The sequence below is a fragment of the Rhinatrema bivittatum genome, unplaced genomic scaffold (genome assembly GCF_901001135.1).
Source record: "Rhinatrema bivittatum unplaced genomic scaffold, aRhiBiv1.1, whole genome shotgun sequence".
Taxonomy (NCBI): domain Eukaryota; kingdom Metazoa; phylum Chordata; class Amphibia; order Gymnophiona; family Rhinatrematidae; genus Rhinatrema; species Rhinatrema bivittatum.
The window spans coordinates 350,965-373,031 of record NW_021820565.1 but is presented as its reverse complement, the minus strand read 5'-3'; the positions used below and the strand labels follow the sequence as shown (position 1 = coordinate 373,031).

Genomic DNA, 22,067 nt, shown 5'->3' with positions numbered 1-22,067 from the left:
CCCTGTTTACAAGGGATGCCTTACTTTCGGGGGAGGTCTTATATTTAGGAATTCGGCAAAATCTCTACTAGGTCTTTATTTTCGGGGAAACAGGGCAGTTGGACCGCGCGCACACACACACACACATACAAGCGCGCGCGTTGCCTTCCACGGCGCCCACGCTTACGGGCGAGAGTCGGCGGCAGCTCTCCGTGAAGCGTCAATTCTTTAAAAAGGCGTTGGGCCTTCCCCTATTCGCAAGTCACTGCCCTGTGGGAAGCCACCATGTCCAGGAGGGGACGTCAGAAGACGGGGGTTGCTTTTGGGGCGGTGGGGGGTGTTCTGTCCCGGCTTTCCCCGCTCCCTGCCAAATGTAGAGTGAAACTGGAACCATCCCACATGGAAGGACCTCCCCGAACGATGGGCAAACTCCCTCACACACCCCACACGTCACAACGTTATACAGAGACAGTCTTCAGAGACTCGGCTTATGGTTGTAAAATATTTATTGCCCGGCGGGAGATCCCCACTCTATTTATCTTTGACGGACCTGGAGTTCGGGAAGCCCCTGCGATTCTCCCTTCCCTTCCTGCCACCCGGACTTAACACTAGAGAGGCCCACTGAGCGTCAAGGTGGGCGGAGGGAGGTGGGGCGTGAAGAAGACCGGGTGCAGCAGGTCCCCCGGGTGGCTCGACCAGACATCGAAGACGCTCTTGTTGGGCGGGGTGACCTGCAGCATGCTGTCCAAGTCCATGAGAAGGGGGGGCCGGAGGCTCTGCTGCCCGGCCATGGCTGGGCCGGGCACCAAACCCCAGCAGGCTGGGCCGAGGAAGGCGGTCGGGCCACAGCCGTAACAGGGCAGGCTGGCGAACGGCAGGAAGGGATTCAGACTGGGGGGGGCCACCATGTTGGGAGGCACAAACTTGGTGTAGGACGTCGGCAGCTCCCACGGCGTCGCCGGGACCCTCCTGGGAGGCTCAACCGGGGTGAGGTCTCCCGGGTCGTCGGAGTCGGAGCTGGAGCTGCCCCTCTCGCTGTCCAACCTCGGGAGCTTGGACGGCCGTTTGGGGGCCTCTGCTTGCCGCCGTTGGCTCCTGAAGTCCCTTTCGTCGTCGGAGGAGGCGCTGGTGGAGACGCTGGAAGAGGAAGTGAGGTCCACGGAGGCGCCGGCTGAATAGCCCAGGCCGCAAGAGGGCCTCCAGGAAGGGCAGGGCAGGGCGTCCGCGGGGGCACTGGGAGAAAGCAGAGGGCAGCAGGGGGGTCCCCACGGAACGGGCAGGGCCCTGGAAGGGGCGGAACGGGGCGGCGCCAGGTGCGGGGGAAGGCACTGCTCGCCGAATTTGTTTCCCAGGGGTCCTTCGGCTCGGCCCCTGCTCTCTGGAGTCTTGGATTTCCCGGGGAGGCGCATGCCCTGCAGGTTGTCGAGCAGGGCGTCGATCATGAAGGAGTTAGGGGGCCTGGCCCCACTGCTGCCCTGGTAAGCAGTGGCACCCTGGGGCTTGGAGCTGGCAGTTGCACCCTGGGCCTCTGGCTGCCAGCCCCTCGCGTCCTCACAGGGGTATTTCAGCCCGTGAAGGATGTAAGGAGCCAGGTCGAAGGCAAAGAGGGCGTTGCTCTGCCGAGCGATGGAGGTGTTCTGCAGCTTCAGAGCCTCGGGGGGGATGCGGGTCACATCCACCATCCAGAAGTTCCCTTTGGATTGAGGCTTGCCCGGATCTTTGAGTACCTGAAGAAGAGGAAAAAGCTGGTGTTATAGGTAAAGAGAGACTGACAATAGTTTAGCACATTAAGCAGAGTTCAAATAAGTATTTAGGAGCACAGGAAACAGGCAATCCAGGGGGCGGAGCTGAGAGCCAGGTGCACAGGAAACAGGCGATCCAGGGGGCGGAGCTGAGAGCCAGGTGCACAGGAAACAGGCAATCCAGGGGGCGGAGCTGAGAGCTAGGTGCACAGGAAACAGGCAATCCAGGGGGCGGAGCTGGGATTTATGAGCACAGGAAACAGGCAATCCAGGGGGCGGAGCTGAGAGCCAGGTGCACAGGAAACATGCAATCCAGGGGGCGGAGCTGGGATTTAGGAGCACAGGAAACAGGCAATCCAGGGGGCGGAGCTGAGAGCCAGGTGCACAGGAAACATGCAATCCAGGGGGCGGAGCTGGGATTTAGGAGCACAGGAAACAGGCAATCCAGGGGGCGGAGCTGGGATTTAGGAGCACAGGAAACAGGCAATCCAGAGGGTGAAGCTGGGATTTAGGAGCACAGGAAACAGGCAATCCAGGGGGTGGAGCTGAGAGCTAGGTGCACAGGAAACAGGCAATCCAGGGGGCGGAGCTGGGATTTAGGAGCACAGGAAACAGGCAATCCAGGGGGCGGAGCTGGGATTTAGGTGCACAGGAAACAGGCAATCCAGGGGGCGGAGCTGAGAGCTACGTGCACAGGAAACAGGCAATCCAGAGGGCGAAGCTGGGATTTAGGTGCACAGGAAACAGGCAATCCAGGGGGCGGAGCTGGGATTTAGGTGCACAGGAAACAGGCAATCCAGAGGGCGAAGCTGGGATTTAGGTGCACAGGAAACATGCAATCCAGGAGGCGGAGCTGGGATTTAGGAGCACAGGAAACAGGCAATCCAGGGGGCGGAGCTGAGAGCCAGGTGCACAGGAAACAGGCAATCCAGGGGGCGGAGCTGAGAGCCAGGTGCACAGGAAACATGCAATCCAGGGGGCGGAGCTGGGATTTAGGAGCACAGGAAACAGGCAATCCAGGGGGCGGAGCTGGGATTTAGGAGCACAGGAAACAGGCAATCCAGAGGGTGAAGCTGGGATTTAGGAGCACAGGAAACAGGCAATCCAGGGGGCGGAGCTGAGAGCTAGGTGCACAGGAAACAGGCAATCCAGGGGGTGCAGCTGAGAGCCAGGTGCACAGGAAACAGGCAATCCAGGGGGTGGAGCTGAGAGCTAGGTGCACAGGAAACAGGCAATCCAGGGGGCGGAGCTGAGATTTAGGAGCACAGGAAACAGGCAATCCAGGGGGCGGAGCTGAGAGCCAGGTGCACAGGAAACATGCAATCCAGGGGGCGGAGCTGGGATTTAGGAGCACAGGAAACAGGCAATCCAGGGGGCGGAGCTGAGAGCCAGGTGCACAGGAAACAGGCAATCCAGGGGGCGGAGCTGAGAGCCAGGTGCACAGGAAACAGGCAATCCAGGGGGCGGAGCTGGGATTTAGGAGCACAGGAAACAGGCAATCCAGGGGGCGGAGCTGGGATTTAGGAGCACAGGAAACAGGCAATCCAGAGGGTGAAGCTGGGATTTAGGAGCACAGGAAACAGGCAATCCAGGGGGCGGAGCTGGGATTTAGGTGCACAGGAAACAGGCAATCCAGGGGGCGGAGCTGGGATTTAGGTGCACAGGAAACAGGCAATCCAGGGGGCGGAGCTGGGATTTAGGAGCACAGGAAACAGGCAATCCAGAGGGCGAAGCTGGGATTTAGGTGCACAGGAAACAGGCAATCCAGGGGGCGGAGCTGAGAGCTAGGTGCACAGGAAACAGGCAATCCAGGGGGCGGAGCTGGGATTTAGGAGCACAGGAAACAGGCAATCCAGGGGGCGGAGCTGGGATTTAGGTGCACAGGAAACAGGCAATCCAGACGGTGAAGCTGGGATTTAGGTGCACAGGAAACAGGCAATCCAGAGGGTGAAGCTGGGATTTAGGAGCAAAGGAAACAGGCAATCCAGGGGGCGGAGCTGAGAGCTAGGTGCACAGGAAACAGGCAATCCAGAGGACGAAGCTGGGATTTAGGAGCACAGGAAACAGGCAATCCAGAGGGCGAAGCTGGGATTTAGGTGCACAGGAAACAGGCAATCCAGAGGGTGAAGCTGGGATTTAGGTGCACAGGAAACAGGCAATCCAGAGGGTGAAGCTGGGATTTAGGAGCACAGGAAACAGGCAATCCAGAGGGTGAAGCTGGGATTTAGGTGCACAGGAAACAGGCAATCCAGAGGGTGAAGCTGGGATTTAGGAGCACAGGAAACATGCAATCCAGGGGGCGGAGCTGAGAGCTAGGTGCACAGGAAACAGGCAATCCAGGGTGCGGAGCTGGGATTTAGGAGCACAGGAAACAGGCAATCCAGAGGACGAAGCTGGGATTTAGGAGCACAGGAAACAGGCAATCCAGGGGGCGGAGCTGAGAGCCAGGTGCACAGGAAACATGCAATCCAGGGGCGGAGCTGGGATTTAGGAGCACAGGAAACAGGCAATCCAGGGGGCGGAGCTGGGATTTAGGAGCACAGGAAACAGGCAATCCAGAGGGTGAAGCTGGGATTTAGGAGCACAGGAAACAGGCAATCCAGGGGGTGGAGCTGAGAGCTAGGTGCACAGGAAACAGGCAATCCAGGGGGCGGAGCTGGGATTTAGGAGCACAGGAAACAGGCAATCCAGGGGGCGGAGCTGGGATTTAGGTGCACAGGAAACAGGCAATCCAGGGGGCGGAGCTGAGAGCTAGGTGCACAGGAAACAGGCAATCCAGAGGGCGAAGCTGGGATTTAGGTGCACAGGAAACAGGCAATCCAGGGGGCGGAGCTGGGATTTAGGTGCACAGGAAACAGGCAATCCAGAGGGCGAAGCTGGGATTTAGGTGCACAGGAAACATGCAATCCAGGAGGCGGAGCTGGGATTTAGGAGCACAGGAAACAGGCAATCCAGGGGGCGGAGCTGAGAGCCAGGTGCACAGGAAACAGGCAATCCAGGGGGCGGAGCTGAGAGCCAGGTGCACAGGAAACATGCAATCCAGGGGGCGGAGCTGGGATTTAGGAGCACAGGAAACAGGCAATCCAGGGGGCGGAGCTGGGATTTAGGAGCACAGGAAACAGGCAATCCAGAGGGTGAAGCTGGGATTTAGGAGCACAGGAAACAGGCAATCCAGGGGGCGGAGCTGAGAGCTAGGTGCACAGGAAACAGGCAATCCAGGGGGCGGAGCTGAGAGCCAGGTGCACAGGAAACAGGCAATCCAGGGGGTGGAGCTGAGAGCTAGGTGCACAGGAAACAGGCAATCCAGGGGGCGGAGCTGAGATTTAGGAGCACAGGAAACAGGCAATCCAGGGGGCGGAGCTGAGAGCCAGGTGCACAGGAAACAGGCAATCCAGGGGGCGGAGCTGGGATTTAGGAGCACAGGAAACAGGCAATCCAGGGGGCGGAGCTGAGAGCCAGGTGCACAGGAAACAGGCAATCCAGGGGGCGGAGCTGAGAGCCAGGTGCACAGGAAACATGCAATCCAGGGGGCGGAGCTGGGATTTAGGAGCACAGGAAACAGGCAATCCAGGGGGCGGAGCTGGGATTTAGGAGCACAGGAAACAGGCAATCCAGAGGGTGAAGCTGGGATTTAGGAGCACAGGAAACAGGCAATCCAGGGGGCGGAGCTGGGATTTAGGTGCACAGGAAACAGGCAATCCAGGGGGCGGAGCTGGAATTTAGGTGCACAGGAAACAGGCAATCCAGGGGGCGGAGCTGGGATTTAGGAGCACAGGAAACAGGCAATCCAGAGGGCGAAGCTGGGATTTAGGTGCACAGCAAACAGGCAATCCAGGGGGCGGAGCTGAGAGCTAGGTGCACAGGAAACAGGCAATCCAGGGGGCGGAGCTGGGATTTAGGAGCACAGGAAACAGGCAATCCAGGGGGCGGAGCTGGGATTTAGGTGCACAGGAAACAGGCAATCCAGAGGGTGAAGCTGGGATTTAGGTGCACAGGAAACAGGCAATCCAGAGGGTGAAGCTGGGATTTAGGAGCAAAGGAAACAGGCAATCCAGGGGGCGGAGCTGAGAGCTAGGTGCACAGGAAACAGGCAATCCAGAGGACGAAGCTGGGATTTAGGAGCACAGGAAACAGGCAATCCAGAGGGCGAAGCTGGGATTTAGGTGCACAGGAAACAGGCAATCCAGAGGGTGAAGCTGGGATTTAGGTGCACAGGAAACAGGCAATCCAGAGGGTGAAGCTGGGATTTAGGAGCACAGGAAACAGGCAATCCAGAGGGTGAAGCTGGGATTTAGGTGCACAGGAAACAGGCAATCCAGAGGGTGAAGCTGGGATTTAGGAGCACAGGAAACATGCAATCCAGGGGGCGGAGCTGAGAGCTAGGTGCACAGGAAACAGGCAATCCAGGGTGCGGAGCTGGGATTTAGGAGCACAGGAAACAGGCAATCCAGAGGACGAAGCTGGGATTTAGGAGCACAGGAAACAGGCAATCCAGGGTGCGGAGCTGAGAGCTAGGTGCACAGGAAACAGGCAATCCAGGGTGCGGAGCTGGGATTTAGGAGCACAGGAAACAGGCAATCCAGAGGACGAAGCTGGGATTTAGGAGCACAGGAAACAGGCAATCCAGAGGGCGAAGCTGGGATTTAGGTGCACAGGAAACAGGCAATCCAGAGGGTGAAGCTGGGATTTAGGAGCACAGGAAACAGGCAATCCAGGGGGCGGAGCTGAGATTTAGGAGCACAGGAAACAGGCAATCCAGAGGGTGAAGCTGGGATTTAGGTGCACAGGAAACAGGCAATCCAGAGGGTGAAGCTGGGATTTAGGTGCACAGGAAACAGGCAATCCAGAGGGTGAAGCTGGGATTTAGGTGCACAGGAAACAGGTAATCCAGGGGGCAGAGCTGAGAGCTAGGTGCACCGGAAACAGGCAATCCAGGGGGCGGAGCTGGGATTTAGGTGCACACTTGATCTTAGGCAGTTAGTGCATCAATTAACCCATACAAGTTAGGTGCGGCAAGGAACAGGTGTGACTTTGTACCTGTTCTTCATGATCATTTTCAAAAGCAAATTTGTGCACATAAAAAGTTGGCTTAACTTCTGTGTTTTGACAATGCACATGTTATATCGAGGACTATAAAAAATGTCCCTTCTGTTGTCCAAACACTTAAGTCACAGCCACAAGCCACAAGCTGAGCTGACTATTAATTTGGAGAGGAGGCATGGGTGAAGGTTTACATAAGAATAAAACTACATTCCATTTCTTTGGATCAGCTTGGCAAGTGATGCATCTCACTCCTGCCCTGCAGGACCCCCTGCTACTCCAGTACTGAGACTCTCCACACACAGCTCTACCAATGCACCTCACTCCTGTCCTGCAGCACCCCCTGCTATTCCAGTACTGAGACCCTCCACACACAGCTCTACCAATGCATCTCACTCCTGCCCTGCAGCACCTCCTGCTATTCCAGTACTGAGACCCTCCACACACAGCTCTACGAATGCACCTCACTCCTGTCCTGCAGCACCCCCTGCTATTCCAGTACTGAGACCCTCCACACACAGCTCTGCCAATGCACCTCACTCCTGCCCTGCAGCACCCCCTGCTATTCCAGTACTGAGACCCTCCACACACAGCTCTACCAATGCACCTCACTCCTGTCCTGCAGCACCCCCTGCTATTCCAGTACTGAGACCCTCCACACACAGCTCTACCAATGCATCTCACTCCTGCCCTGCAGCACCCCCTGCTATTCCAGTACTGAGACCCTCCACACACAGCTCTACCAATGCCCCTCACTCCTGCCCTGCAGCACCCCCTGCTATTCCAGTACTGAGACCCTCCTCACACAGCTCTACCAATGCCGCTCACTCCTGCCCTGCAGCACCCCCTGCTATTCCAGTACTGAGACCCTCCACACACAGCTCTGCCAATGCACCTCACTCCTGCCCTGCAGCACCCCCTGCTATTCCAGTACTGAGACCCTCCACACACAGCTCTGCCAATGCACCTCACTCCTGCCCTGCAGCACCCCCTGCTATTCCAGTACTGAGACCCTCCACACACAGCTCTACCAATGCATCTCACTCCTGCCCTGCAGCATCCCCTGCTATTCCAGTACTGAGACCCTCCACACACAGCTCTACCAATGCATCTCACTCCTGCCCTGCAGCACCCCCTGCTATTCCAGTACTGAGACCCTCCATGCACCTCTACCAATGCACCTCACTCCTGCCCTGCAGCACCCCCTGCTACTCCAGTTCTGAAACCCTCCCCTCCACACACAGCTCTTGAGCAGAAACTGGCAGTTGAACCAAGTTAGTGGTCCACTTCATACGAAGAAATGTCCAGAAATGAGAGAAAGCCCTCCAGATCAATTGCTCACCATCTGTCCACGGCCCTCATGTTACTGGTGCGTGAACCCCTGGATGTGAGCCCAGAAGCTGCTCTCCTTCCCATGAGAGGGGAGGGGAGGGGGAGTGTACCCGCACCGGGTACTGCCTCGGCACTTTGCTCTCGATCGCTCTGGGCCTATGTGGGAAAGCATGCAACCACCTGGGTTCTCCCCTACCCTACCCCTTACCTTCTGGAAGCAGTCATTGGAGGATAAATTGTGGCGGATGGAGTCTTTCCACCCCTGGTAATCTCCTTTGAAGAAAGGGAAGAAGCTGCTGATCTCCTTCAGAATCTGAAAAGGGGAACGAGAGATGGTCAGGGGCCTTCCCAGACCCTAGCGGCTGCTTTCAAGAGCGGACTCTGAGAAGGTTTAACAGCCTGGAGCGCGGTGTCTGCCGTGCGTCACGCTGCCTGCACAGTAGCAAGAAAAATGGAGGAGAGTGCGAGGATGGCGGAGGCACTACGACAGGAGGAAAGGAAGGCGAAGGGGACTCGTAGAAATAGGGTAAAAAAAAAAGTAAATACACACACAAATGTTTATACTTTGCCGCCCTTTCCTCCTGCCGTAGTGCCTCCGCCATCCTTGCACTCTCCTTCATTCTCCCTTATTTGCTACTGTACAGGCAGCGTGACGCCCCAGGGGACCCTTGTATACAGCACGGCAGCCACATGTTGAATTTGCAGAGATCCCTTCTGGGTCTCTATTAATGGAGCGTACCGAGTGATTAAGTGGACAGAGGCCAGGAGTTAGGGGTCAGCTCCCCCATGAGGGAGAATTTAATAGTGCAGTCCTGGCCTATAAATACCGGAGGGACCACCTGGTAGGTGTGGAGTTTGAGGTGTCCTTTGCAGAGGCTTGCTCTTAGCTTGGGTTTTTTTTAGGGGTGGAGGGAGGCCTTTGGGGTTCTTGGAAAGAGACCTGGGGTATGGACTAGAAAAAAAAAACAAAAAAACAACAGTGCCTCTCTCCCATGTTAACGATTCCAGCTTTCCACCCTTTTTGTGTCTTTTAGCGGGGGAGAACTTTATCCACACTCCCTTTCCTCGTTTTCGAGTCACCCTTTTGCGACTGGTTTTATTTTTCTACTGAGTTCGTTTTGGCTGCAGGGACTTGGAGAATTGTCATCTTGAGAGAGTTGCAGGAGAGACTCAGTAACCCCTTTGGAGGTTCCTGCAGGAACAAATCCCTATATCCGTTCCAGGGAGGAGATACCGGAGCCCAGAAGAACAGATGCAGAACACTATGCTGTCTCTTGGATGGTGAAGCGAGGAGATTGAACTGGGAAGTAAGAAGTGCATTCTGTGCATCCGGAGAAAGGACTGCCAAATGGGACTTTAAGGACTATCACAGCAGTTCCCAAACCTGTCCAGCCATTCGGACTTTCAAGATATCCACAATGAATATGCATGGGATAAATATGCATGCACCGCCTCTATGGAATGCAAATGTCCTCTCGTGCATATTTATTGAGATGTTCCAGGGCAGGTTTGGGAACCTCTGGAATATCATATTAACAGGGTTTAATCTGCCTGCATCCTAAAATTTGGGAGGGAGCTTTTAATCTAACTGTACAATTGGCAAGGATCAGGAATGGAAGAAGAAATGCATTCAGAGTTCCCAAGTCACAGATTTATCGATGAGCCAAACATGAAACTCGATCAGATTGCATGAGGAAGCGTATGCAGTCATTTTCACTATTCCAGCACCATTTGTCGGTAAAGTCAAGCTGGAAACCACAATCAGCTTGCACTTTCCTAACAACGCGAAGGGCCTTGGAGAATAATCCCCCGGGTTCTCCACCCCCCCTGGAACTCAGAGACGGAGGTGAAAACTGTAAGGGAAGTTTGAAAATCTTGCACGCTTGGAAATGAGGGTGGTCCATGGACTCCTCGACCCTTGATGTTTGGGCACTGAAAACTGTGCAGAAATTATCCTGCCTTCAGACAGATGGACAGACTAAATCACGGCTACAGTGCTTTCAGACCAGGTTAAAAAGTGCCAAGAAGGAAAGCAGATATGCAAAAAGTAGAAGGAGGGGTGAAAGCAAAAAATGCATAAAATCCAGAGTTTGGGGTGCAAAAATCCATTAGCAGGAGAAGAACTGGGGAACTGTCAAACAAGAAAAAGACCCAGGAGTGACCCTCTTTGATGAGCTGGAAGTAGCCGATCAGTTTAATAAAGCAAAAAGAAAAACTGACAGAGCGCTCGGGTGCATCAGGAGAGGTATCAGCGGGAAGGAGGAGGTGACAGAGCGCTCGGGTGCATGAGGAGAGGTATCAGCAGGAAGGAGGAGGTGACAGGGTGCTCGGGTGCTTCGGGAGAGGTATCAGCAGGAAGGAGGAGGTGACAGAGCGCTCGGGTGCATGAGGAGTGGTATCAGCAGGAAGGAGGAGGTGACAGAGCGCTCGGGTGCATCGGGAGAGGTATCAGGAAGAAGGAGGAGGTGACAGAGCGCTCGGGTGCATCGGGAGAGGTATTAGCAGGAAGGAGGAGATGACAGAGCGCTCGGGTGCATGAGGAGAGGTATCAGCAGGAAGGAGGAGGTGACAGAGCGCTCGGGTGCATCGGAAGAGGTATCAGGAAGAAGGAGGAGGGGACAGAGCGCTCGGGTGCATGAGGAGAGGTATCAGCAGGAAGGAGGAGGTGACAGAGCACACGGGTGCATGAGGAGAGGTATCAGGAAGAAGGAGGAGGTGACAGAGCGCTCTGGTGCATGAGGAGAGGTATCAGCAGGAAGGAGGAGGTGACAGAGCGCTCGGGTGCATCGGGAGAGGTATCAGCAGGAAGGAGGAGGTGACAGAGCGCTCAGGTGCATGAGGAGAGGTATCAGCAGGAAGGAGGAGGTGACAGAGCGCTCGGGTGCATCGGGAGAGGTATCAGGAAGAAGGAGGAGGTGACAGAGCGCTCGGGTGCATGAGGAGAGGTATCAGCAGGAAGGAGGAGGTGACAGAGCGCTCGGGTGCATCGGGAGAGGTATCGGCAGGAAGGAGGAGGCGACAGAGCGCTCGGGTGCATCGGGAGAGGTATCAGCAGGAAGGAGGAGGCGACAGAGCGCTCGGGTGCATGAGGAGAGGTATCAGCAGGAAGGAGGAGGTGACAGAGCGCCCGGGTGCATCGGGAGAGGTATCAGCAGGAAGGAGGAGGTGACAGAGCGCTCGGGTGCATGAGGAGAGGTATCAGCAGGAAGGAGGAGGTGACAGAGCGCTCGGGTGCATCAGGAGAGGTATCAGCAGTAAGGAGGAGGTGACAGAGCACTCGGGTGCATCAGGAAAGGTATCAGCAGGAAGGAGGAGGTGATAGAGCGCTCGGGTGCATGGGGAGAGGTATCAGCAGTAAGGAGGAGGTGACAGAGCACTCGGGTGTATGAGGAGAGGTATCAGCAGGAAGGAGGAGGCGACAGAGTGCTCGGGTGCATCGGGAGAGGTATCAGCAGGAAGGAGGAGGTGACAGAGTGCTCGGGTGCATCGGGAGAGGTATCAGCAGGAAGGAGGAGGTGACAGAGCGCTCAGGTGCATCGGGAGAGGTATCAGCAGGAAGGAGGAGGTGATAGCACTCGGGTGCATCGGGAGAGGTATCAGCAGGAAGGAGTAGGTGACAGAGCGCTCGGGTGCATGAGGAGAGGTATCAGCAGGAAGGAGGAGGTGACAGGACGCTCGGGTGCTTCGGGAGAGGTATCAGCAGGAAGGAGGAGGTGACAGGGTGCTCGGGTGCTTCGGGAGAGGTATCAGCAGGAAGGAGGAGGTGACAGAGCGCTCGGGTGCATGAGGAGAGGTATCAGCAGGAAGGAGGAGGTGACAGAGCACTCGGGTGCATGAGGAGAGGTATCAGGAAGGAGGAGGTGACAGAGCGCTCGGGTGCATGAGGAGTGGTATCAGCAGGAAGGAGGAGGTGACAGGGTGCTCGGGTGCTTCGGGAGAGGTATCAGCAGGAAGGAGGAGGTGACAGGGTGCTCGGGTGCTTCGGGAGAGGTATCAGCAGGAAGGAGGAGGTGACAGAGCGCTCGGGTGCATGAGGAGAGGTATCAGCAGGAAGGAGGAGGTGACAGAGCACTCGGGTGCATGAGGAGAGGTATCAGGAAGAAGGAGGAGGTGACAGAGCGCTCGGGTGCATGAGGAGTGGTATCAGCAGGAAGGAGGAGGTGACAGAGCGCTCGGGTGCATCGGGAGAGGTATCAGGAAGAAGGAGGAGGGGACAGAGCGCTCGGGTGCATGAGGAGAGGTATCAGCAGGAAGGAGGAGGTGACAGAGCACACGGGTGCATGAGGAGAGGTATCAGGAAGAAGGAGGAGGTGACAGAGCGCTCGGGTGCATGAGGAGAGGTATCAGCAGGAAGGAGGAGGTGACAGAGCGCTCGGGTGCATCGGGAGAGGTATCAGCAGGAAGGAGGAGGTGACAGAGCGCTCAGGTGCATGAGGAGAGGTATCAGCAGGAAGGAGGAGGTGACAGAGCGCTCAGGTGCATGAGGAGAGGTATCAGGAAGAAGGAGGAGGTGACAGAGTGCTCGGGTGCATGAGGAGAGGTATCAGCAGGAAGGAGGAGGTGACAGAGCGCTTGGGTGCATCGGGAGAGGTATCAGCAGGAAGGAGGAGGTGACAGAGCGCTCGGGTGCATGAGGAGAGGTATCAGCAGGAAGGAGACGGTGATATTGCCCTTGTGTAGGACACTAGTGAGACCCCTCCTGGAGTCCTGTATTCAGTTAGTACTGCTATTTAACATTTCTATAGCGCTACACGACATACGCAGCTGCAGTTCTGGAGGTCGGACCTTCGTCAGGACACTGAGAGGATGGAAGCGGGTCAGAGAAAGGCTGATAAAATGGTACAAGGCCTGACAGAACTTCCACAAGGAGAGGCTCCTGTCACACAAAATGTAAATTTGTGGGGGGGGGGGGGGGGGGGGGATAGAAACATTAAAATATTTTATGGGCTTCAGTAAAAGATGGAAGGGAGCTGTAGATGAAGCTGCAGGGAGGGAGGGTCAGAGAAAACGCGTCCTTACTGACAGGGCGCTGGACACGTGCGGCAGCCCTCCAGTGGGGGATGCTGGGAATCAGATGAAAGAGCTGCCAAGGCTGCACAAACCCTCAGGGATTTTAAAGGAAGAGCATGGCGGACAGACAGTGTGGCCCCCAACCATTAAGTTTTCTCTGCTTCCTGAGTGTTGTAAGTTTTTTTTTTCTGAAATTTGTAAGCTAGGGGGCAGGTAATAAACGGCGCAGCCGCGGAGAGGCTCCCTCTTACCTGGGAGAGCTTCAGCTTCTTCTCGGGCGAGCTCTGGATGACCAGGGCGATCATGGCCAGGTAAGAGTACGGGGGCTTGGCGTAGCGGTGGTAGTTCTTCTTCTTGCTCCTGCTCTTCTCCTCTTCCTGGCCCTCCCGTCCCCTCCCTTCTCCCCCTCCGGCACCGTCTGCCTGCTCCTTCTCAGGAACCAGGGCTCGTCTGTCTGCAAGGGCCGAGCCCGGTCCTCTCTCGGGAGCCCCACTCGCCTCCCCCAGGTAGCAGGAGGACGGATGTCCCGCACGGCCCGCACTGGACATCTCGAGGGGAGAGGGCACTTGGAGGGCCTGAGGCTCTCTGAAGGTGAATCCTGAGCACCGGGATCGCTGACGGGTCTTTTGTGCTATGGGTGACCGTCCACAGACGTCAGAGCTCAGCACGACTGGAATCACTGCCTGCTGGCACCAAGGCAGAAGGCAAATGGCACCAACTTCATGGGAAAGGCCCCTAGGAGAATGATCAGATTAAATGCAGAAGGTTAGTGCTTGGGTGGAGGGCAATGAGGAAGGTGGGAAGATGAGTTGGTGGGGGGAGGTGGAGGGAAGCAGGGGTAGGGCATGGAGTGGTTATAGCACAGTCAATGATTAGGAAACATACATCTCTTGCTAAGAGGGGCAAATACCATCTACAGCAGGGAAAGGCATCATTAGTACTTAATTCTAGGGACAGAGCAGAGCACTGAGGACCACAAGCCACAGCCCTTTCAGATTAAGACAGAAATAATCATGCTGGATAGAAAGAATAACCCTACGCACATACCAACACGCAACATGAATCAAAAGTCAGCAATCTCCCCTGTCACCATGCCCGCAACTTAGGATTAATAATCGACAAGGACCTATCATTCAAGAACTACATCTCCGCAAAAATCAAAGACGGATATCACAAACTCCTAACCCTATGATACCTAAAACCTTTCCTTTCCCCCAACGACTTCAGAACAGTCCTCCAACTACTCTTCTTCTCCAACCTGGATTACTGCAACTCTCTGCTAATCGACTTACCTCTCACCACCATCCGACCGCTCCAAATCCTTCAAAATACAGCCGCCAGAATACTCACAGGAACGAAAAAATACGATCACATTACTCCTACTCTCATATCACTACACTGGCTCCCAATAAAATACAGGTTAGACTACAAAATACTATCCATAGTACACAAAATAATATATGAAAAACAAACAAATTGGCTAAGTGCGTCCATGAAACGTCACTCACCAAACCGAAACCTCCGTTCAGCTGACAAAGGTCTATTCAAAATTCCACCTGCTCGTCACAAACTCACCTCAACTCGGAAGAGAGCCATTTCCCTAGGAAGCCCCGAACTCTGGAACACCCTCCCAACCGAACTGAGAACACAGCAAAACATAAAAACCTTCCAAAAAGAACTAAAAAACCTGGATGTTCACCAAAGCCTTCCAAGACACCCAATGACCCTCTGCTACAACTCCCCTCCCTATCTGTGCTGAAAAACCTGCAGACCCAATCCAAAGCAGGTAACTTAACCTGCGCAATTTAACAGCCAAGCTATGCTGCTCATAACGAATAAGATAACTCTGTTAACAAGCCTATGAATTTAAGAAGCTTATGAATATTGGAACACTCTGTTAGACATGGAAACTTTGTAAGCCGTTGTGATGGTGAAACCGAAGGAGGGTATCTAAATCTCGAGAAATAAATGAAATTGCGATCTTCCAGAGCAGGGTGAGAGATAAGGATTGGCTGGCCTGGAGGTACTCACAACGGATTTCTGGCACGTAGAGCACCCATCACGGGGAAAGGATGCCCCCCTGTACCTCGGAGTCTGCTCCCAAGTGCCTGAAAGCCAGGATATCTGTACATTTTCATTTATTTTATTTATTTAAAATTTTTATATACCCACATTCATCCAGGATATCACATCGGTTCACATTGTAACATAAACAGGCGCCGGGCATGGCGCTTTACATTGAAGGATTAAAACATGTAAACAGGGTATTAACAGAGGGTGGGAGATATCATGGGAAAGTCTGCCTTAAATAATAAACAACCTTTGCAATTATGCACACACAGGTGGAGAGGGGGGACACCCCCCCCCCCCCCCGGGGCTCTGACAATGGCGACCTGCCCCAGCCCCTGGCTGCCTGCCAGGTAATCCCCCTCCCCCCCACCAGTCCACACCTTTCTAAGCCCATTAGCAGCACAATGGACGGTCCAGGGGCCGCGCTCGACTCTCCAGGACCCTCTGCTCTGGTGGGGCAGGGAGGTTAAAGGCTGAGGTAAGCACAAAGGGAGGAGTAAGGAGGGGGCAGAGATCAGCTGGGGGGGGGGGGGGGCGAGCAATGCACCAGGAATGAGCTGGGGCAAGGCTGGAAGGGCCTCCCGCCTCTCACCTGGAAGCCGCTTGCCCCCCTCCCACAAGGCCCCTTGACCCTTTGCGAGCAGCCATGCGTCCGGCTCGCTGCCCCAGGGGAGGGCTGCCCCGTGGCACCGGTCCGAGCACGGCTGCCCCCCCCCCCCCCACCCAGCAGGGGCGGAAGCACCACCCCGGCTTGCTCCAGCCCCCCCCCCCCCTCTGTAGCCCAGCCTCCCTCCGAATAGGCTCAATCTGCTTACACGACCAGGGGGATATTCAAACGGTTACAGAAAAGGCGTGCAAGCAAACCACAAGCAAAGCGCGCAATAAAAACGCAATGCTAACCCCGTATTAATCAGAGAAGCCCGATCTGGATTCCTCGCACCCCCCCCCCCCCCCAACATACAACCCAATCCCAAAGGATCCCCAACCTCCTCCAAATGGCTCGCACGGCTGCCTCAGGCACCGCAGCCCCTCGTGGTCAGGGGGAGCCTTCCAGTGTCCTCCCTGCTCGCCGGCTTTCTGCCCACTGACTCCGCGGGCAAGTAAACCAGAGCCAGGCGTCCCCAGAGTCCCTCCTAGCCTGCCTCCTCCGGGTCCCGTTGGCTCTGAATGCGGCCCCCCCCCCCCCAGCTGTGGCCCCTCATGAGGACCCGGGGGGGGTGGGGGGAGGGGCTGTGCGATGCCCGGGCCACATGGCAGCCGCCGGGCATGGCCTGGGTTCCTTTCTCGTCCCCGGCCTCTCTAGAATGAGATCCGACCAGGAGCTTGGCAGAGCCCGGGCCGGCCAGGCAGGAGCAGCTGAAAGCCCGGCCGGGACCCCGCGAAAAAGAACGCGCGCTCCCTGGCAGCGCCGCAGGTAACAACGTGGGCCATCAGGGGGGTGGCGGGCGCTTCGCGGGGCTCCCGTGCGGGCAGCTTCGCCTCCTTTCGCAAAGGGGTTTCCGAAAGGAGCCGAATTATTTGGGTAAAAGTGAATTCTTTAAAGCCCCTTATGGGGGAATAGGAAAGCTGCAGCGCACGTCTGACGAGAGGCGGCGCCCTTAGGGAGCAGGAGGAGGGCTTGGGGGAGAAGATGGAAGAGCCCGGGCTGGCAGGGTTGGCCTTACCTGAGAGTTTCACCAGTTGGGGAGAGGGGTCGTTCCGGATGGGGTGGCCCCAGGGTCCTTCCTTGGCTCGCAGAGCTCCGGGCTGCTCCTCGCCTCCCGCTGGAAGAGGACTCGGTCGGAGGCATCAAGAAGCTTCCCTCTTAGCCTCGACTGCTATGGTAATGGGCTAATGGGCCAATAGAAAAGGTGCCCCCCCCCCCTTTCTGCTAGAACTGGGAGCAAGGCGATGCCCGCAGCCCCATGGCCTGGCCCAGGGCTCTCCCTTTCTAATGCTGAGGAGGCGTTGATGGCCCTTTCCCCCCCATATAGATGCTAATGAGATTCCCCAGCACTGCTAACGGCCCATTCAGCAGGGGGAGGGGGGGTCAGGTATGCGATCCGGGCTGCCCATTGAGAGGGGGGGAGGGGTCAGGTATGCGATCCGGGCTGCCCATTGAGAGGGGGGGGAGGGGGTCAGGTATGCGTTCCGGGCTGCCCATTGAGAGGGGGGGAGGGGTCAGGTATGCGATCCGGGCTGCCCATTGAGAGGGGGGGGGGGGGAGGGATCAGGTATGCGATCCGGGCTGCCCATTGAGGGGGGGGAGGGGTCAGGTATGCGTTCCGGGCTGCCCATTGAGAGGGGGGGAGGGGTCAGGTATGCGATCCGGGCTGCCCATTGAGAGGGGGGGGGAGGGATCAGGTATGCGTTCCGGGCTGCCATTGACAGGGGGGGGGGGGAGGGATCAGGTATGCGATCCGGGCTGCCCATTGAGAGGGGGGGAGGGGTCAGGTATGCGATCCGGGCTGCCCATTGAGGGGGGGGGGGGAGGGATCAGGTATGCGTTCCGGGCTGCCCATTGAGAGGGGGGGGGGAGGGATCAGGTATACGATCCGGGCTGCCCATTGAGAGGGGGGGAGGGGTCAGGTATGCGTTCCGGGCTGCCCATTGAGAGGGGGGGAGGGGTCAGGTATGCGTTCCGGGCTGCCCATTGAGAGGGGGGGGAGGGGTCAGGTATGCGTTCCGGGCTGCCCATTGAGAGGGGGGGGAGGGGTCAGGTATGCGTTCCGGGCTGCCCATTGAGACGGGGGGAGGGGTCAGGTATGCGTTCCGGGCTGCCCATTGAGAGGGGGGGAGGGGTCAGGTATGCGTTCCGGGCTGCCCATTGCCCGCGGTGGCCACCAGAAGAACACGCGGTGGCCCAGGGCTTAATCTGCCAGCTGCTCACTGCTAGAAAAGGACGCAAGCTGGGTGCCATACTGGGTCCATCGAGCCCAGCATCTTGTCTCCAACAGGGGCCAATCCAGGCCATAAGAACGTTTGCATCTTCGGCCATTGATTATCCGAATAGAAATGATCTGGGCTCAGCCACTCGGTGAGCGGCCGTTTAATGAACGTAACCGTGCGAGGAGGGAGCAGCTTGGTGGGTAGGGTGGCCAGGTCGAGCCCCAGCCGCCCAGCTCTTCCTGCCTCCAAGCCTGCAGCAGTCTCCTTGGCTTGCAGCAACCCCCCCCCCCCCTCCCCCTCTATTAGCAGGTGATCACTGGGCAGATGGTAGTGCTATTAAGTAGTGCTCAGCCGCTCTCCCCTCGGTCCCCTTTCAGGAGCCTGCAGAAGTTAATGTTAACAGTCACTTGAAAGGCGCCCATCAGAGGAAGCCCATTGAAGTGGATGGTTGGCTAAGCTCTCCCCGAAGAGCCCCGTTTCCGAGGCAAAACCCTTGAAGGAAGTGCCAGGCTGTTTCGTGAATGCTGGGTAGGGGGGGAGAGAAGATGCACCTTTGCCAAGACGAAATAGAACAAAAAAAAAAAAAGACATTTCCTGGGCAATGGAGTAAAAATAGACAAGCCTTCTGGCTTGCAGCATAGCGCGTTAACCTGCGCGCCAGCCCGGTGCCAGCCAGTCTGTCCCCAGCGGTCGTGCGGGAGAGGCTGCAGCCCCACCCGGCTTGAGGTTGCTTCTCCCTGGGCTGGGTGTGTTTCAGCGTTTGCATTTTGTGTATTTCTTGTAGATTCACCCCCTGCATTACAGCTCTAAATTGCGGCTGTGGGCGGAGGGCACCCCTGGGGAAGAGACCGTAGCCCCTTTCTAACAACAACAACAAAAATAGCCATGCAGTCGGTTAAAATAATAATAAAAAGCAAACAAACATTAATACAGCGTGCGATGTGCAGCAAGCAACTGACGACTGCCTGAACTGTTGTAACTGGCCCAGCAACTACCGAAATAGCTGAGAACAAAAAACCTTACGGAGCTGGTAGTGTCCTCCCCCCCCCCCCCCCCCCCCATGCCAGCCTCAGATCCACTGCAGGTAGAGAGAAACCCACGGAATTCTCTGTGGGGCAGGGCAAATTACGAAGGAATTGCCCCCATTGTAATAGAGCACTAGGGAGTTATCCCGCGTCTGGCCCGCCTTGTGTCTCTGGGTCCCCACATTAGAAGGGATCCCATAAGGAAAGCCACAAAAGGGTCCCCGGGACGATTATCGGCCACAGCCTGCTGGCACCGTCCTGACGGCTCCCTCCGTGGTCTGCGGCACCTCCCAGCCAGGGAAGAGCTGTCCGCCTTCTCATCAGTGCCCTCAGGTGCTCCCTGCCCCAAAGAGCACCCGGGCTGCGCTAGATCTGAGATCCCTGCTGCACTGGATCTGAGATCCCTGCTGCGCTGGATCTGAGATCCCTGCTGCGCTCGATCCGAGATCCCTGCTGCACTGGATCCGAGATCCCTGCTGCGCTGGATCCGAGATCCCTGCTGCGCTCGATCTGAGATCCCTGCTGCGCTGGATCCAAGATCCCTGCTGCGCTCGATCTGAGATCCCTGCTGCACTGGATCTGAGATCGCTCTCAGCTTCTATTTGGGCCTCGGATCCTTCATCCGCAGGGTTCAGGGCTGCACCGTGTATCATCCCTAAAGCACTCTCGGTCACCTCGTTTATCTCCCCCCCCCCCCCCCCCCCCAACTACAAAAGCTGCTTGATTTAGAAAAGATTTTATAAGAAGAACACTTTTCCACATATTTGAGCTTTTTGCCTTAGGGATTTTATTATTATTAATAAAAATAAAAACATGGCCCATGATTGTAGAAGGAAGATTCCTAAGGCGGTAAGGAGCAGCTCTGGACCATAGACCCAGTCAGGACGCCACCTTGCCCCCACTTGGAAAATTCTCAACACCTGTTACTAACCTAAAAAAGAAAAAGAAATGTTTTCTGCTGAAGACTGTGTGCTCCTTGGAACGGGTAGCAGTTTATTCTTCTGTTTTTGATACCATAATGAATATACAAGAGAGAGCTTTGCCTGCGTTGGAGACCCAGGGTATAAGCACATCTCTCTTTCTCCCGTGCATACTCACATGCTGAGGCAATAAAGTGCGGTCAGCATAGCACACAGGTTTACACACAATAACACACAGGTTTACACGCAATAGCATATGGGTTTACACGCAATAGCACACGGGTTTACACGCAATAACACATGGGTTTACACGCAATAGCATACAGGTTTACACACAATAACACACAGGTTGACATGCAATAACACAGGTTTACACGCAATAGCACACAGGTTTACACGCAATAGCATACATGTTTACACGCAATAACACACAGGTTGACATGCAATAACACACATGTTTACACGCAATAACACACAGGTTTACATGCAATAGCACACAGGTTTACACGCAATAGCATACAGGTTTACACACAATAACACACAGGTTGACATGCAATAACACACGGGTTTACACGCAATAGCACACGGGTTTACATGCAATAACAGGTTTAAACGCAATAGCACACGGGTTTACATGCAATAGCACATGGGTTTACATGCAATAGCACACAGGTTTACACGCAATAACACACGGGTTTACACACAATAACACACGGGTTTACATGCAATAGCACACGGGTTGACATGCAATAACACACAGGTTTACACGCAATAGCACAGGTTTACACACAATAACACATAGGTTTTCACGCAATAGCACACAGGTTTACACGCAATAACACACAGGTTTACATGCAATAGCACACAGGTTTACATGCAATAACAGGTAAGAGAGAGAGTGTTATCCTTAGCGGGACCCATACTATGGAACTCCATGCCCTTGGATTTAAGATTACAACGAGAAAACAAAACATTCAGAAAAAATCTAAAAACTTGGCTATTTAAACAAGCCTTTCAAAAAGAGAAGGGAGAATAGATTCCAAGGACTTGCAAGGTTGAAAGCAGGGAAGTGCAAGAGACAAAACACCCACACAAACAGGAATCAATAAGGGTGTTCACTTTTTTAATAGAATTCATCACTAAAGGATGGTTACATTTATAGAATGAGTCCTGAACTCAAACTGCTATAGATTTGACCTGGACAGAATAGCGATCACACTCATTTAACATCTAGCTTTGATTAAAAACTTATGTTACTGAACCTAATGGCACCTGTGTAAACTGATACATTTTAATAACATTATTTTTGTGCCTTACTGTAAACCGTTGTGACGGTGCCCACCTTAATGACGGAATAGAATGAATGAATGAATGAATGAATGAATGAATGAATGAATGAATGAATGAATGAATAAATAAATAAATAAGCAAGCAAGCAAGCACGCATGCAAGCAAGCAAGCAAGCACATCCAAAATGTGTGCCCAAACACATAGCAAGGAGAAATAGCCTAGTGGTTAGAGCACTGGGCTACGAATCAGGAGACCAGGGTTTGAGTCCTGCTGTTGCTCCTTGTGACCTTGGGCAAGTCACTTTACTCTCCATTGCCTCAGGTACAGGCCGATTCAGTAAAAACGTGGGAGAGTGGATGAATGCACACCGGCCACTCCCTGGTGTGTGTGATTCAGTATGCTAATTAGGTGGTGCTGTAGACACAAGAGACACACTCCAGGCCAATTTCACCCCTTGCTATTGTGTGTGTGTGTATATTAGGCAAGGTCAACCTGAAGCAGGAGCACTAGGGATGCATAATTCTTCTCTAGCACCTCTTTTTTCAATGCAGCAGCTCATTAAAGTCATGCATCGTGCACCCAGGAGACGTGGCCGTACCCGCATTAGGGGAAACGGGCAGTCAATACGAGTGCCCATCTTATTGCATTGTGGTAATCCTGAAAACCCAGCTGCTTAGGTGTGGGTGCCGGAGAGGACTGGGAAAGGCTGGGGTGGACGTCTTCATTCCCGGTTGGGTCCGTTGACGGCGGCCTGCTCCTGGAGCATGCTCAGCCTGTGCATCCCCTGCCTT

At 55.2% G+C, this 22,067-nt stretch overlaps 1 protein-coding gene across 2 annotated transcripts; it reads right to left on the bottom strand.

The window, feature by feature from the left end:
• Positions 1–295: 295 nt before the first annotated feature.
• On the bottom strand, positions 296–17,168 carry LOC115081722 (forkhead box protein H1-like). 2 transcript variants are annotated; one of them, XM_029586147.1, is made up of 4 exons: positions 16,838–17,168; positions 13,355–13,838; positions 8,302–8,406; positions 296–1,706 (listed from the first exon to the last, which is right to left on the bottom strand). In XM_029586147.1, exons 1-4 carry the CDS (start codon positions 16,960–16,962, stop codon positions 588–590), a joined length of 1,833 nt encoding a protein of 610 aa, XP_029442007.1. In that variant the 5' UTR covers positions 16,963–17,168; the 3' UTR covers positions 296–587. The 2 variants fall into 2 exon arrangements, with proteins under 2 accessions (XP_029442007.1, XP_029442008.1); XM_029586148.1 differs by lacking the exon at positions 16,838–17,168 and adding an exon at positions 16,160–16,323 and having other exon boundaries at positions 297–1,706.
• Between the last annotated feature and the right edge of the window lie 4,899 nt (positions 17,169–22,067).